At 46.3% G+C, this 16070-nt stretch overlaps 1 protein-coding gene across 1 annotated transcript; it reads left to right on the plus strand.

Annotated features, from left to right (window-relative positions):
• Window positions 1-1940: 1940 nt before the first annotated feature.
• AKR1A1 (aldo-keto reductase family 1 member A1) lies at window positions 1941-15802 on the plus strand. The gene is made up of 9 exons (XM_077752115.1): window positions 1941-2315; window positions 9537-9627; window positions 11587-11706; window positions 11874-12025; window positions 12906-13101; window positions 14273-14472; window positions 14707-14779; window positions 14921-15007; window positions 15645-15802. The coding sequence occupies exons 2-9, from the start codon at window positions 9544-9546 to the stop codon at window positions 15708-15710; spliced, it is 978 nt and encodes a 325-aa protein (XP_077608241.1). The 5' UTR covers window positions 1941-2315; window positions 9537-9543; the 3' UTR covers window positions 15711-15802.
• The last annotated feature ends 268 nt before the right edge of the window (window positions 15803-16070 follow it).

Genomic DNA, 16070 nt, shown 5'->3' on the forward strand with positions numbered 1-16070 from the left:
GATGAAAGGCATGAAATCCAGCTGATTAGTCTTTTGGTGACTATATTAATAATTCAAACTCAAGGAAGGAATATCCAATTGGCATATCTTGGGATATTCACATACATGTTGGGTAGGGCAGGGCAAGTACTTGAATTAATGACTGTTGAATTGGATCCAATGAGGAGGAAGAAATTCTCCAGAAGAGGGAGGAATGGACACGGGGAAGCCAAAAAACCAATAATTCCTACTATGTCTCCTGCCTGAACCACTCATTTACCTTAGATTCTGAGACAACTCATTCACTTGGTCTCCTCTCAGCCTACCCTCAGACTATTCTCTGCCTCCTTGTTTTTACAATGGGGCAAGGCACCCTAGAAGTTGACTGAGAGACTTGTCTTTTGTAAAATGAGAAAAGGACGGTTGTGAAAGGGGTGGTGTGTTCTTGAGTCGATCTATTCTGTAATCTGATGACTATTTGAAAACTCTTGGAGGAGGGGGCGCCTGGGTGGCTTAGTCTTTCGCTTAGGTCATGATCTCGCGGTTCGTGGGTTTGAGCCCCGCGTCGGGCTCTGTGCTGACTGCCAGCTCGGAGCCTGGAGCCTGTTTCAGTCCGTGACTCCCTCTCTCTCTGACCCTCCTCTGCTCATGCTGTCTCTCTCTCTCTCTCTCCTAGAAATAAATAAAACATAAAAAAAAATTTAAAAAAAAGAAATGAAAACTCTTGGAGGGATAGGGTTGTGCCTTGTATGAAACATTCTCTGGCACCAGAATTAAGACCAAAAGCCCCAAAGTTGGGGAAGGAGAGGGCCTCAGTGGTTTATTACTTGGGAAGGTCACCACCTGATTGTTGTACTTCAGACTTTTAAGAAGTCGGACTCAGCAGGAAAGAAATATGGAGTCTGTCAAACCCTGAAGAAAAGGTGGGAGGGATGAGATACAAGAGATGTGTCTCTTGATGGCAAGTCTTTGCTAGCATAAGCTGAGTTTGAGGGATATTAAATTCCAACCACATAAGCTGGAATCTGAGTGTCTTTATGAGATAGATGGTGTCAAACATTGGACATTTGGTCCATTAGGACACCACCTCTATTGAGGAGAAAATGGGGAGTGACAGTGGGGAGAAAATGAGGAAGAGTGTGGGGCAGGGGAGACAGAGGTGTGGGGAGAGAAAAGCAGAGCTACACAGAGTGGAAAACATGTAAAATGCAAGGCACCTCAGTCCAAATGGTAATGGCTATTTCAAATATAAAATCTGTATAACTTAATAGTTATGTGATTTTGGCCAAGTTACTTTACCTGGTTGAGTCTGTCCAATCTGTAAGATTGAACGTGAATGCCTCCCTCACTGGAGGCTTCCAGTATGCAGGTAACGTCTGTATCTTCACTTGGATAATAGTTACATTGAAAAAAAAAAATCATAAAGCTGTACGTTTTAGATTTGTGCATTTTTCTTTAAGTATGCTATCCTATGCTCCAATAAAAAGGCTTACAAAAAATAAAAAAGAACATTTCCCTTACAGGGCTGAAGAGTCAATAAAATCGTGTGTCTAAGTCTAGCACAGTACCTGGCACATTAATGCGTGGCCAGGGTCCACAGTCCGGATACAGGCACCACGAACTTGCAGCCCAGAGTCCCAAAGTCTTCCTTGTTACAGACAACTTTTATGTCGCGGCTGCTCTCCGAGCCTATTTGCCTGACCAAGTAACGAGCCAGCTTAAGTATATTCTGGGAACCCCGCCAAACTAACTCTAAAAGATAGGAGCGAGAGCCGGTTTTGTGAACCCGGAAGGAGTGGAGACATCAGAAGAACCTACAATGTGACACCCAGGACCCTCCTCCCTCCAGCTGGAGCAGCAGCCTAGAGCGGCGTAGCTGTGGCGCGCGGTGCAATGTGGGCCAGCAGAGGGTTGTACTGGCCCGGCTGTTAGGGTCCCCCAAGTGGCCAGCGGATCGCGCTTCACCTTGCCCTCGCGTACTCCAAGCCTGCGCAGTGAAGGGTGTCCAGACTCCAGCCAATCCGGCTACCAGAGCTAGAGATGGAGCTGGTGCAGGCTCCCAGCTCTGGCTTCCGATCTCCAGCAATTTACACGGGGTGGGGGGGCAGGGGTGGGGTCCACCACTGCGCGTGATGCTGAATGCCCGGCCCTCTCCCCTCCTCCGGGAGGAGCTTACTCCTAACCGCCAGACTTAAGCTAGAACCCTACCTCCACCATCCGGCCAACCAACTTCCTTTGCATCCCACCAGTTCCGGAAGCTGAGGCTTACTGGATCGTTGGCAGGGTGCAGAACCGGAGATCACTCTGTCTTGTTTACGCTCTGTGACTGAGCCGAGGTGAGTTTCTCCTGCTGCTGTTCCATCTTTCTCGCAGAGGAGATTGCCTTGATCGTTCACTACAGAGTTGTGCGCCCCCGGAGTAGAGCGGAGAGCGCAGGCTCTGGAGGCAGCCTGACTTGGTTTTGGATTTGAGCTCTGTGTGATCTTGGATAAGTTGTTTCTCTGGACCTTAGTTTACTCACGAATGAAATGAGTTCCTCCATCGGAACTGTAGTGAGAATTGAGATAAAGCTTTTAAAGCCCCCGTCAACTTACTAAATTTAGTAAGTTTTAGTTGCCCTCTTTTTTCTTAAATGTTAACTTATTTTTTTTAATTTTAACGTTTTATTTATTTTTAATTTTAACGTTTAGTTTTAACGTTTTATTTATTTCTGAGAGAGAGAGAAAGAGAGAGAGAGAGACAGCGTGAGCAGGGGAGAGTCAGAGAAAGAGGGAGACACAGAATCCAAAACAGGCTCCAGGCTCTGAGCTAGCTGTCAGCACAGAGCCCGATGTAGGGCTCGAACCCACGAACCATGAGATGACCTGAGCCGAAGTCGGCAGCCCAACCGACTGAGCCAGCCAGGCGCCCCTAATGTTAATTTATTTTTAAGAGAGGGAGAGAGATTGAGAGAGAGCGCGAGCCGGGACGGGGAAGGGGCAGAGAGAGGGAGACACACAATCTGAAGCAGGCTCCAGGCTCTGATCTCTCAGCACTGAGCCCNATGTTGAACGCTTAGCAAACTGAACCACCCAGGCGCCCCTGCCCTCTTTTGCACACCAACACAGTTTTTCCAGGAGCTCTGGAATTGCAGAGATACTTCCTGAAAGTGGCTGTAGTAGGTAGAATGAGTTAACTTAGGCACCTGCCTTGAGTTTGGGAAAGCTAGGGATTGTTTTTCTATTGCCTCAGACCTCTGTTACAGTGAGACTGGAATCTGAACCGTCACCAGATGGGACTACTATTAACTCTTCCTTTCGGCCTACTCATATCAGGCTGCAAGACTTCCCTAAAAGACTCTTAATGTTTCTGATCAGGCCTGTTAATTTCCCCAAGATCTGGGTTTTCTTAACTGTACACAACAATCCCAGTAAAATCCTGNGGGGCACCTGGGTGGCTCAGTTGGTTAAGCATGGGACTCTTGTTTTTTGGCTCAGGTCATGATCTCACATGGAGCCCTGTGGAGCCTGCTTGGGATTCTCTTTCCCACTCTCTCTGTCCCTCCTCTGCTTGCCTTGCACTCTCTCTCCCTCAAAATAAATAAACTTTAAAAAAAAGAAAAAAAAAAGGTAATGAAGGCAGTGACTTCCTCAAATGCCCTGTCCCTCTCAATTGCCTTTGTGTGTGTGCTCACATGTGTTTCTATGTGTGTGCATGGTGCAGGCATGCTAGGAGTAAGGGGTTCAGGTAGATGACCTCTGACCTCAAAAATGTCCCCCATTTTGTAAGGGAAACTCATATAAACAAACAACTCCAGCTATGTGCACAAGCTGTCAGGGCACAGGAGGAGCAAGTGCTAGCTGAAGGATGAGCAGGCAAGGGTGGGACTTGGGGAAGCAAAGTGTGCTTGTAGTCAGTTAAATGGTGGCTGCTTCTGTAGTCTGAAACATGGAGATTGGAATGAAGAGGTGGAAAAATGAGGAGGATGGGAGCCAGGTTATGAAATGTATTACTAAGGACTATAGACTTTATCCTGAAGATCAGCAGTAACTGCTGGAAGAGTTTGAGCCTCAGAGTCACATGGTCAGATTTAGTGACTGGATTGTGGGGAGAGCGGCTGCACTGGAAGCAGAGAGATGGTGGTTCAGGTAGGCGTGTGTTCGAGCTAGAGCAGTAGCAGTGGAGGCAGCTATGGATGGACTGGAGAAAGACTTAAGAAATATGTTTTAAAATTCTTTTCACATCAAGAAGTACATGAAGTATTTGGCTCAGGTCATGATCTCATGGTTCATGAGTTTAAACCATGCTGACAGCATGGGCCTGCTTGGGATTCTCTCTCCCTCTTTCTTTTCTCCTTCCCCTCTTATGCTCGCTCGCGTGCTCTCTCTCTCTCCCTCTCTCTCCCTCTCTGTCTTTGACTCTCAAAATAATAAGCTAATAAGCTTAAGAATATATATTTATCAGTATTAGTAGTGATGGGGTTTTGGAGTGGTGGGGGTCTAGAGCTGACGGCCAAGAAAGAATTCTTGAAACCTCTTTGATGCAAAAAAGGTGATTTTATTAAAGCACGGGGACAGGACCCAGGGGCTGAAAGAGCTGTTCTGGGGTTGTGTAGAGTCACTGATTATTTCCTATAGAGTTGGAGGAGATAAAGGCAACAGAGAGGCCTCCCAAAAGGACTTTCATATGCTAAAGAGGACTCAAAAGATAATGGAGGCCTTGCTTGGTGGTTTTTCCTTTCAGTAAGGTATTAACGTGAAGACAGTAGGAAGTTCCTGGAGAAATGTTACACTCTGCCAACCTCAAGTATTCGTCAGTGGGCTGCAGGTTATAAGGAAATTTTTTTTTAATTTTTTTTATTTATTTCTAGGAGAGAGAGAGAGAGAGACAGCGTGAGCAGGGGAGGGTCAGAGAGAGAGGGAGTCACAGACTCTGAAACAGGCTCCAGGCTCTGAGCTGGCAGTCAGCACAGAGCCCGATGCGGGGCTCGAACCCACGAACCGCGAGATCATGACCTAAATGAAAGTTGGACGCTTAACCGACTAAGCCACCCAGGTGCCCCAGGAAATTTAATTTTACCTACCATTTCCTTCTTGCCTTTGCACCCCACTTCACAATGGAGGGGAGGGTGATGTTGGGGCTCCAGGAAACTGAATCAATAGGTTTCTGCAATTAGGCTATTGATAAGATTGCCTTTTTCTTGTAATTTACTAAGACATTTGTAAACTGATGGAGACTCAGGTCCTGCATGACTGTGATCTCTATCAATTAACCATTTGTTTTCCCCTTTTCCGTTGTTCTTGGGCAGCCTGGAATGCCTTAAGAATGTCACACTTATCCCACCTTGTGGGGGGGGGGAGGGGAAGGGGGGTTAGGTGGTGTTTGCCCCGTTTCAGTTTGACTTCTGCTCCCTCAACCAGTAGGATTTTTAAACCAGCCAAACAGAGCAAATCTAGGCCAATGTTACATATTTAAAATAGTTTTCCATGCTCGCTTCTTGGAAGTAGAGGCTAGGGTATACCCCCCCTACCAATCACTTGTCAAAACCATAAAATGGTAATAACTCAGAAATGCCACATGAACTGAAATACTTTATTTAGATGGCTTTTCAAGACCCCGTGTGATGAGCTTGAAGGCAAGCTGAGGGCAAAGCACATGCTAGTGCGCGCGCATGCATGCATGCACACACACACAAGGTAGGATATGTGTAATGTTCCTCAGGAGCTCCTGGCTGCCCAAGAACAAAGGAAAGGACAGAAAACAGATGGGTAAACTGTTAAGAGTCTCCATCAGTTTCCAAACATCTTAGTAAATTACAAGATTACAGGTAAATTATCAGTAGCTTAATCTCTAGAAACCTGTAGACTCCGTTTTCTGGAGCCCCAACATCACCCCTCCGTAGTAATATGGGAAACAAAGGCAAGGAGGAAATCACAGGTGAAATTAAATTTCCTGACACCTGCAGCCCAATGACAAATACCTGAGGCAAATACAGAGTATAACATTTCTCCGGGAACTCCCTGCTATCTTAATGTCAGGGTGCTGAGGTTCAAATCCAGGTGTGTGCAGCCCCAGGCCCTGAACTGATTCCTTTGTGCTCTGCTGCTGGATTTGATGAGTTCAGTTTTGGTTATGTCTATAGGACATATTGGTGGAGATATCCACAGGGAGTTGAATGTACAGAACTTGGGTAGGCAGATTCAGTGCTTAAAGTGATAACTGAAGACATGAGCTTAACTAGGGAGACATGGGGACAAAACCCTGAGTGAAACCAACATTTATGGGAAGTAGAGGAAAGGCCCATGCAGCCAGGGAACACTCATGTAAATACTGCTTCCTCTTTTTCCTGTGTTTTTGAGATCCCTGCATCTAAGCAGCAGCTATAGAGCCCTCCTCTGAGAAGGGAAGACAACCTTACAGAGAGGAAACATAGGCGCTGATTTAGAAAAAATAAAACCGGAGTCCTTAAAAAAAAAAAAAAGATTTTAGGTAATCTCTATATCCAACTTGGGGCTTGAACTTAAAACCCCAGGATCAAGAGTTAATGATCCACTGACTAAGCCAGCCAGGCACCACTAAAATCTGAGACCTAATACTACTTCTCCCTATGCACACCCAGTTTTTCTCTCTTTCTTCAGTAAAACCTTCCCAAATTAACGTGAGGGTTTCTGAGTATTGCCAGGGGCCAAGCTCTACAGTTCTGGACAACTTCAGAACCTGTTGGGAGAAGGTTGGAAAGCCAGTGCCTCAGGCAGAAGATGAGGAAGTCCAGAGCTGGCAGAGTCTGACTTCCTGTCCTAGAGAAAAACATGTGTTCTTTGCTGAGACTCTTCCATTCCCTCCCTTGGAGCTCTTATTCTCTGAAGCTCTTTGTTAGGTTTTCCTACTTGTATGATCCCTAAACCCGCCCCCTCTCCAAGCCTCAGTGTTTTCGGTTTTCAGTTTCACCATCAATAGAAAGGGAGTAAGAAGCATCAGGTTTCTTCTTTTCACCTTAGATCAGGCCTTTCTTTGTTCAGGGCTCTCATTCTAAGTCCACATATAATATCAGAGTTCTTTAATGTGTGCTGGGAAATCTAGGAGAGGCCAACAGGTCACCTGTTTGGAGATCAAGCCCAGGAAACCAGCCACAGATACTTGTGCCAACTGGCAGGCTAGTTCCTCCTGTGAAGTCTAGACTTGCTTGCCTGATGCCCTGGGAAGTTTGTATCCCTGGGAAGTTTGCTAACACTTTTGCCCTCAGTGATCTATGTTTGATGTCCAGATTGAACCTTTTTGTTTTTGTTTTAGCAGAAACAGGTGGTCTCCATAACCAGGTTGCGCTAGACTGTAAAGTTCTTTCAGGGGCACCTGGGTGGCTCCGTCCATTAAGCATCTGACTTCAGCTCAGTTCATGATCTCCTGGTTCGTGAGTTCAAGCCCCATGTCAGGCTCCCTGCTGTCAATGCAGAGCCCGCTTCGGATCCTCTGTCTCCCTATCTCTCTGCCCCTCCTCTGCTCTCCTTCTCTCTCTCAAAAATAAACATTTGTGGGGGGAAAAATAATTCCTCAGGAGTCAGATGTATCAGGAAAGACAATTTTGATGTGTCAGTTATTCTTAGAACTTGTCTTATTTCCTGCTCTATCATAATATTCTGGATGTCTTCTTAGAACTTGGAAACAAAGGTTATATTTATAAAGGTATTGCTGGCAATGAAATCAATACCAAGGGAGTGATATCTATAGTACTGATGAAATCAAGGGAAAAGGTTGTTTCTACCTTATCAGCTCTTGGGGTGAGAATTCTTTGGCTTTTCCCTTTCGCTTGGATAACTGCAATTCATCAGTACTTGACTTGGCGAGAGAATCAAGAGCAAAAATGAACTATTGGGACCTCATCAAGATTAAAAGCTTCTGCATGGTAAAGGAAACAATCCATAAAACTAATAGGCAACTGACTGAATGGGAAAAGATAGTGGCAAATGACATATCAGATAAAGGGCTAGTATCCAAAATCTATAAGGGACTCACCAAACTCTACACCTGAAAAACAAACAATCCGGTGAAGANGAGTGCTGATGCATAGGGCCACTTGTACCCAAGTGTTCATAGCAGCACTCTCAACAATAGCCAAAACATGGAAAGAGCCTAAGTGTCCATCAACGGACAAATGGATCAAGAAGATGTGGTTTATCTATACAATGGAATACTACATGGCAATGAGAAAGATTGAAATCTGGCCATGTGTAGCAACATGGATGGAACTTGAGGGNAAAAAAAAAAAAAGACTTGGCGTGCCTGGCTGGTTTAGTTGATAGAGCATGCAGCTCTTGAATTTGGGGTTGTGGGTTTGAGCCCCACGTTGGGTGTAAAGAATATTTAAAAATAAAATCTTAAAAAGAAAAAGATGACTCAGATATCACCTCCAGGAAGCCATTCTAGCAGGGTTACTCTTTTCTTGTAGCATTTGTGCAGATTTTGCTCCTATCTTATACATTGTACTGATCTCTTCTGTCCTCCCCCACTAGCCCATAAACTCCAAGAGGGCAGGGACTTTATTTGAGTATGTATGTCTCTTAGACCTTATACAAGGCCTGGAACATTCATCATTTGCTGCCTGAATGAGCATCCTTGGGCCATTTGGAGACTTCTGATTTTCATAGCTCTCCAAAGAGTATTGTTCCAATCACCCACCTGTTTTGTTCAGTTGGAAATTTTCCTGTGCCTATAATTTACTTCTTTCTGCAATGTCTAATTACCTTTCCTGGAAAGCCTTTTCCCCTTGACTCTTAGGAAAGTCCAACTTACTCTTAAAAGCCAGTGTCAATATTCCCTGGTTCTTGCCCTGCAGAAGTCATTTGCTTTTCTGTAGCATATTGTAATATGTGTCTACTGTGAGTCATAGCACAAGTATATTATGAGTCTGTGTTTACCTCCCTTTTCTTTCCTTTTTCCATTGGCTCTTCCTTGGATGCTTGGCTCTGCCACTTCTTGGCTGTTGATTTGAGGCAAATAACTTCACCTCTCTGAGCTTGTTTGTTTCATCTAAATGATGGCCTACTTCTCTTATAAGAGCCCACTCAGGCCTAGCAGCATGCCGATCAAACACCTTCATGAGGGACTAGGAGAATCTAGTTTCTGACAACCTCCTGGGTATGTTCATTTCATCTTCAGAGAAGTGACCCATCCCTGAGCCTGTTCTTTCACCTGGTGTCACTTTGTTTCATAATGACCTTTACCTGTCTTATACCGGTTTGAGACCTTATGTAGTCAAGGCTGGGTACTGCAGGGAGCCACCCACTTTTGTTTTTAGGTATTAGAACTGTCTAACATAGACCTTTAGCCTGGTAGAAGGAAAGGCAGCCAAGCTGGTGGTCCAGTTAATATTTGTCCATGAGCTCCTGACTTTGATTGGTTCTAGTTACCCTGTCTTAGCTGCCCTCTGCTCACAGGAATGTATACACAACCACGTGTTTGCTCTCCTTTCACCCTGTGTTCCCTTTACCACCAATGTTTTACAGGAGTCTTGACCAGTAGGTGGCTAAAGCTTAAGCAGCAGGACTGATTCCCACACCATTCTCTTCCCATCTGTGTTTCAGGGGGGCAATGACGGCTTCCTGCGTCCTTCTGCACACTGGGCAGAAGATGCCTCTGATTGGACTGGGCACTTGGAAGAGCGATCCTGGCCAGGTGAGAGATGGAGGAAGAGGAGGAGGGCTTCTTGTGCCTTTGCTAGGGAAGAGGCAGTATTTGGGAGATGGTCCCAAGCATTTTCCCTAGCAGCCCCAACCCTGTACTCCATTTCATGTAGGTATGAGCCTGAAGGGCAGTGGGAAGAAACAAGAGAAGAGACCAGCAATGAGTCCTTGGCTTCCTCAGCTGACTCAGAGGAAGGGATGAGGGGCCCAGCAAGGCAAAGCAAATAGAAAGAAACTGCTTCAGTAATTGGATCTGCACTGAGTGCTGTGGCAGACATAGGATCCCTCTGTGCCCAGCCCTATGCTGAGCCCTCATAATGCCACTTACCCTGTACCATGATCGTGTCTCCCTCTCCTGCACAGGGTTCCTTGAGGACTAGGCCACTCCCTAATGTTCAGTCCAGAGGTAGACACACAGCAGGTGTTGAGGTTTGAAGAATAACTATGTCAGCTGTGTAGACCAAGGGTTAGCAGACTTTTTCTTAAAGAACCAGATGGTTAATAATTTAGATTCTGCTGGACAAGTTGCAAAATGGAGGGGATTATGTATTCATGTAACCATTTAAAGATGTTAAAGTCATTCTTACCACAAAGGCTGGAAAAAACAAAAGGCAGCTGTTAGCTGGAGTATAATAACCCCTGGTGTCAACTCTTTCATCTTAGGGGAGCATGGAAATAGAGGTCTGCTCCCACCTTGGGTGGGGCATCTTCCAAGGGCTGCTTCCTTGTTCTTTGGGAATCTGAGTCAGGGTTTAGAGAAGTTTGGGGATTAAGTTTGAGACGGACTCTGGCAGGGAGAACAGCGTCTTCTCTCTGGAATTTAGGCTGGTATTTGTGTTGTGCTCTGCCTCTTTTCCCTTTGCTTTCATTCCTACATGCCTAGAACCCTGGAGTCAGAGACTTTGTGCTACAGGCAGGCACTGACATGGCCCAGTACAAGTCCAGGAGCTAGATAAAGGCAGAGGGTGGAGGGGCACCTGGGTGGCTTTGTCAGTTGAGCGTCCAACTTCTGCTCAGGTCATGATCTCACAGTTCGTGGGTTTGAGCCTCGCATTGGGCTCTGTGCTGACAGCTAGCTCAGCCTGGAGCCTGCTTCAGATTCTCTGCCTTCCCCTCTCTCTGACCTTCCCCTGCTCACACTGTCTCTCTCTCTCTCTCTCTCTTTCTCAGAAATAAATAAGACATTAAAAAAAATTTTTTTAAAGGCAGAGGGTAGAGGTCAGAACTGGGCCAAGACTAGGGGCATGGGGCAGCAGGGGTGAGGGGAGTACATCTGGATAGTAAGAGCTATACCTAGATGGGGATCTTGAATGGTAAGGCCCTGACACTGTTGGTTGTGCTTCTGCTTCCATGTTTCTAGTCTGTTTTTTAGTAAATTGACTGACCTGTCCTCCTACCTGGTATCTGCTTTCTTCTCTCCTAACAGAGGGCTCTTGGCCCAGGTTCCATCTCACTTCTCTGCCTTCCTTAATTTTCTCCCCCTCTCAGAGTTCTTCTGCTTCCCTGAACTTCTAGAGCTCTCTTGACCTACATGGCTCCATAAGCATTTCTCTGTGTTGGCCTACCAATTATTTACCTATATATCATGTTTCTGTAACCAGCTCTTCAGGACTAGACAACCTGTCCCTATGACCTGTATTTCTGTTCTCCGTCAAAGGATACATCCACCTTTTAAGCATCTAACTGGGAATACAATGGTAGTTTTTTGCTGGGCTCCCACTGAGATTGCTCGGGTAGGAGGGAACCTTGGGGGTTACTGGGGTAGGCACGAAGAGGTTGGGGGTCTCTGAAGAAGCCTCTGGTCCCCTCAACTAGAACCATCTTTCAGATTTTCACCCCTACTTTATGGATGACTGCAGTCATCCTGCCCCTCCCCCATCAGTAACCCTCAGGAGGACAGTTTCTGGCCTGAGCCACCAGAGCTGAAACCTCTGCTTCTCTCACCTGGCAGGTAAAGGCTGCTGTTAAGTATGCCCTGAGTGTAGGCTACCGCCACATTGACTGTGCTGCTATCTATGGCAATGAGACGGAGATTGGGGAGGCCTTGAAGGAGAATGTGGGACCTGGTAAGGTGAGGACTGGGGCTACAGAGGGGTGAGGTGAGAGAGCTCTGGGGCAGGGAGGCCTGGCTGGAGGGATCTGGAAGCACCTTCCTTCTAATCGCTTTCCCAGAGGTGAGGGTGGATGAGACTAGGTGCCTAGGGCTTTTCTCACTGTGGGCCCTGCCCCCTGTACCAGGTGGTGTCTCGAGAGGAGGTGTTTGTGACTTCTAAGCTGTGGAACACTAAACACCACCCTGAGGATGTGGAGCCTGCCCTCCGGAAGACACTGGCTGACCTCCAGCTGGAGTATTTGGACCTGTACCTAATGCACTGGCCTTATGCCTTTGAGTGAGCCTTGCCAGGGTCTTTATCCAGGGAGTCGGGTGTTACGGGTGTTGCAGGTGTTACGGGGGGAGTCAGGTTAGTAACTTATAAGGCACAGTAGCAGAGCAGAAGGGGAACACTCCACAGCTTGCCATGGGAACTCAGCCTTTTATGCTACGGCAGCCAGAGTTTAGCTATACGAAAGGAGTGCAGCTTCACATGGTGTGTATCCTGAGGGGTGCATGGGTGGTCCCTCCTGCTCCCTTTATTTATTCAAAAAGCTACTAGCTTCTAAGCTAGGCCTAGGGATTACCGTAGAGAGTCAGCTCTGGCACAGTGTATGAAAGGAGCCTTACCATCAGCTCTGTGCACTGTACTGAAAGAAGGTTGCAAGAGCATGCAACTCTCTAAGGAGGAAGAAGGAAGGAAGACTTTGCAGAGGAGAGGAGATACAATCTGTTTTTAGGAAGAAGAGGAGAGGGAATGGGCATTCTGTATAAAGGTAATGCCTGGGTCATGACCTTAAAGGGTTTCTTTATAAGGTTTCTTTTTTTTGTTTTTAATTTTTTAATGTTTTATTTATTTCTGCGAAAGAGAGAAAGAGACAGCATGAGCAGGGGAGGGTCAGAGAGAGGAGACACAGAATCTGAAGCAGCTTCCAGGCTCTGAGCTAGCCATCAGCACAGAGCCTGATGCAAGGCTCGAACCCACGAACCGTGTGATCATGACCTGAGCCGAAGACGCTTAACTGACTGAGCCACCCAGGCACCCCTAAGGTTTCTTATACTTGGCCTTTTGCCCTTTATGGGCTTAGTATGGGGACACAGCTTAGTATGGCTGGATAGGCAGGTAAGGTAGGAGGCTTACATTTGTGCCCACTCGTGGGGGACTGTCTTTCATTTAGGCGAGGAGACAACCCTTTCCCTAAGAATGCCGATGGGACTATCCACTATGATTCTACTCACTACAAGGAGACCTGGAAGGCTCTGGAGGCACTGGTGGATAAAGGGCTGGTACGGGCACTGGGCCTGTCCAACTTCAGCAGTCGGCAGATTGATGATGTGCTCAGCGTGGCCTCTGTGCGCCCAGCTGTCCTGCAGGTAAGCACAGCAAAGCAGATCTATTGGTTTGGGGTATATGTATGTGCAAGAACATGAGTGAGAAGATGATGGGTCTGTTTTATGGAGATGACTAGCAAGTTTTCAGAAGTATTGGTGTAGAAATTCTCTGAATAAAGAAGGGTAGTGAGGGTGCCTGGGTGGCTCAGCCTGTTGAGTGTCTGACTCTTGATTTTGGCTCAGGTCATGATCCTAGAGTTATGAGATCAAGCTGTGCATCAGGCGCTGTGCTGACAGCTCAGAGCCTGGAGCCTGCTTCAGATTCTGTGTTTCCCTCTCTTTCTCTCTCTGCCCCTCCCCCACTCACGCTCTGTATCTCTCAAAAATAAACATAAAAAAAACCCTTAAAATTAAAAAAATTTTTAGAGAGAGAATGTGAGTTGAGGAAAGGGACAGAGGTAAAGAATCCCAAGCAGGCTCCAGGCTCAGTGTAGAGCCTGACACAGGGCTCAATCCTATGACCCTGAGGTCCTGACCTGAACCAAAATCAAGAGTCGGACACTCAACCGACTGAGCCACCCAGGCACCCCAAAAAATAAAAACTTTAAAAAAAAAGGGCATTGAGTTAACTACACTGGAATTAAGATTAAATTAAAAAATTTTTGAAAAGCTAAAATATCTTTTTGATTGAAACACAATGGAAATAAATGTGAATAACGTACATACAAAGTAAGGTTCACGGCGTCTAGGTGGCTCAGTGGGTTAAGCATATGATTCTTGGTTTCAGCTCAGGTCTTGGCTCAGGTCATGATCTCATGGTTTGGGAGTTTGAGCCCCATATAGGGCTCTGTGGTGACAGCACAGCGCCTGCTTGGGATTGTCTCTCTCCTCTATCTCTGCCCCTTCCCTGCTCTCTCTCGAAATAAATAAATAAACTTAAAAAAACTAAAAATAAATAAAGTTTCTGTCAGTGAGAACAAGTACTCTGTATTGGTTCATATCAAATATAAGAATATTAGAAAACCAAAAATAAGGAAATGAAGGGTATTGAAACGTGGGAAGAGAATGAAGTGGACATTGGAAGATGGAGAGTGAGAAAAGTAGGTTGAGGGGAAGTGGGGATCAGCAATGCAAGGTTGGCCAAGATGTGTGGCTGGGGCCCCACAAGTTGGGTGTGGCCAACCTATAGTGATGGGTTTCTTTCTTGATTCAGGTGGAATGCCACCCATACCTGGCTCAGAAGGAGCTGATTGCCCACTGCCAAGCACGCGGCCTGGAAGTGACTGCTTACAGTCCTCTGGGCTCCTCTGATCGTGCTTGGCGTGATCCTAATGAGCCTGTCCTACTGGAGGAGCCAGTGGTCCTGGCACTGGCTGAAAAGTATGGCCGGTCTCCGGCTCAGATCCTGCTCAGGTGCCCACAGTCTTGGGGAAAGGAGGTGGGAGAGGGCACTGGGTTGGGAGGCAAATGTTGAGGGATGTGGCTGCTAATTTTGCCATGTAATCTGGGGAAAGCTACTCCGAGGCATGTTCCCCATTCCAGTGGGGCTCAGGAAATCCAGGAGCTTAGAGAACGCTGGGTGAAAGACAAAGCACTGCTTGTGAGTACTGACCCCTTTTCCTTATCTACTTCAATCACCCACCTTAGATGGCAGGTCCAGCGGAAAGTGATCTCCATCCCCAAGAGTATCACTCCTTCACGTATCCTTCAGAACATCCAGGTACTTGGTGATGGGGTCCTGTCTTTTTTAGCCCATTGGGACACAGTCTGGCTCCAACTCTGCCTGGCACAAAGGCAGTGTTCTGGAATCCCAACTTTACACACAAAGCTGGTTTTCCTGACCTCCACTTTACATCCCCAGGTGTTTGACTTCACTTTTAGCCTAGAAGAGATGAAGCAGTTAGACACCCTGAATAAAAACTGGCGATACATTGTGCCCATGATCACTGTGAGTATATATCTTGTGCTAGAGTTAGGAAATACAAGATTTGCAACAGGATTCTGACCCAAATCTGGCCTCATCCTTGGTGGTTAGAGGAAAGGCAGGATTATATTGGTAGGATTGATGTCCTGGACACAATGGTCTTATTTTTATTAAGCTTGGGGAAGTAGTGTGGGTCAGCAATAAAGCATATAGCCTGTGAATCCCAATTCTGCCTCAATACCTTGTGACTTAGAATAAGTTATTTAACTTCTCCAAGGCTCAATTTTCTGTCTGTAAAATAATCTCAGTTCTTGACACATAGCAAGTTCTCAATAAATGGTGTAAATAAGAGGAGCCTACAAGGCACTCTTAACCTTATTAAAGGGATTGAGGTTGGGTTGAAGCCTGTTAACACATAGGGAAACAAATAGTTCCTTATCCCAGCTGAGACTGCAAACTTTTAGGGGCAGGGGCACGTATATACCAGACTGTGATTTGCTGGAGTGCTGACATTGGCATTCTCTGAGGTCCAGGTCCTGCCACTGTCATCTGTCATAGTGCTTACAGGTGATGTTGTTTAGGAAGATTCAGGGAAAGATGTCCTGTGTCTTTGGAATGTCAATTCCTGCTAATAGAATCATCCGTCTGTCTCTCTTTCCAGGTGGATGAGAAGAGGGTCCCGAGAGATGCAGGACACCCTCTGTATCCCTTTAATGACCCATACTGAGACCACCACTCCGTGGTTTCCTTTCCAGCTCTCCAACTACAAGGTCCTGCTACCCCCACGAAGGAGTTAATAAAACCATTGGAATATCCATACTACTTGGTTGTCTTATTTGTCTGGTCAGACTTGAGATGGAAATGGTTTCCCTTAGGAATGCCAGACCTAGGGACATTGGATCATACCAGCCCCAAGCCCAGACTTCTTTCTTTTTTGGTTGTGGAGGAACAAGGTTGTAGCTGAATTCCAGTTGTAGCTTCTTGAATTAGGTACATTGGTGGAGTAGCACCATCTACTGGCAGCTGCAGCACTACATGCTGCCCCAGAGTGCCCAAAATTGGTTCTTGGAGTGCCAACAAAGCAGTG

This window comes from Crocuta crocuta, unplaced genomic scaffold (assembly GCF_008692635.1).
Source record: "Crocuta crocuta isolate KB4526 unplaced genomic scaffold, BGI_CrCroc_1.0 scaffold367, whole genome shotgun sequence".
Lineage (NCBI taxonomy): Eukaryota > Metazoa > Chordata > Mammalia > Carnivora > Hyaenidae > Crocuta > Crocuta crocuta.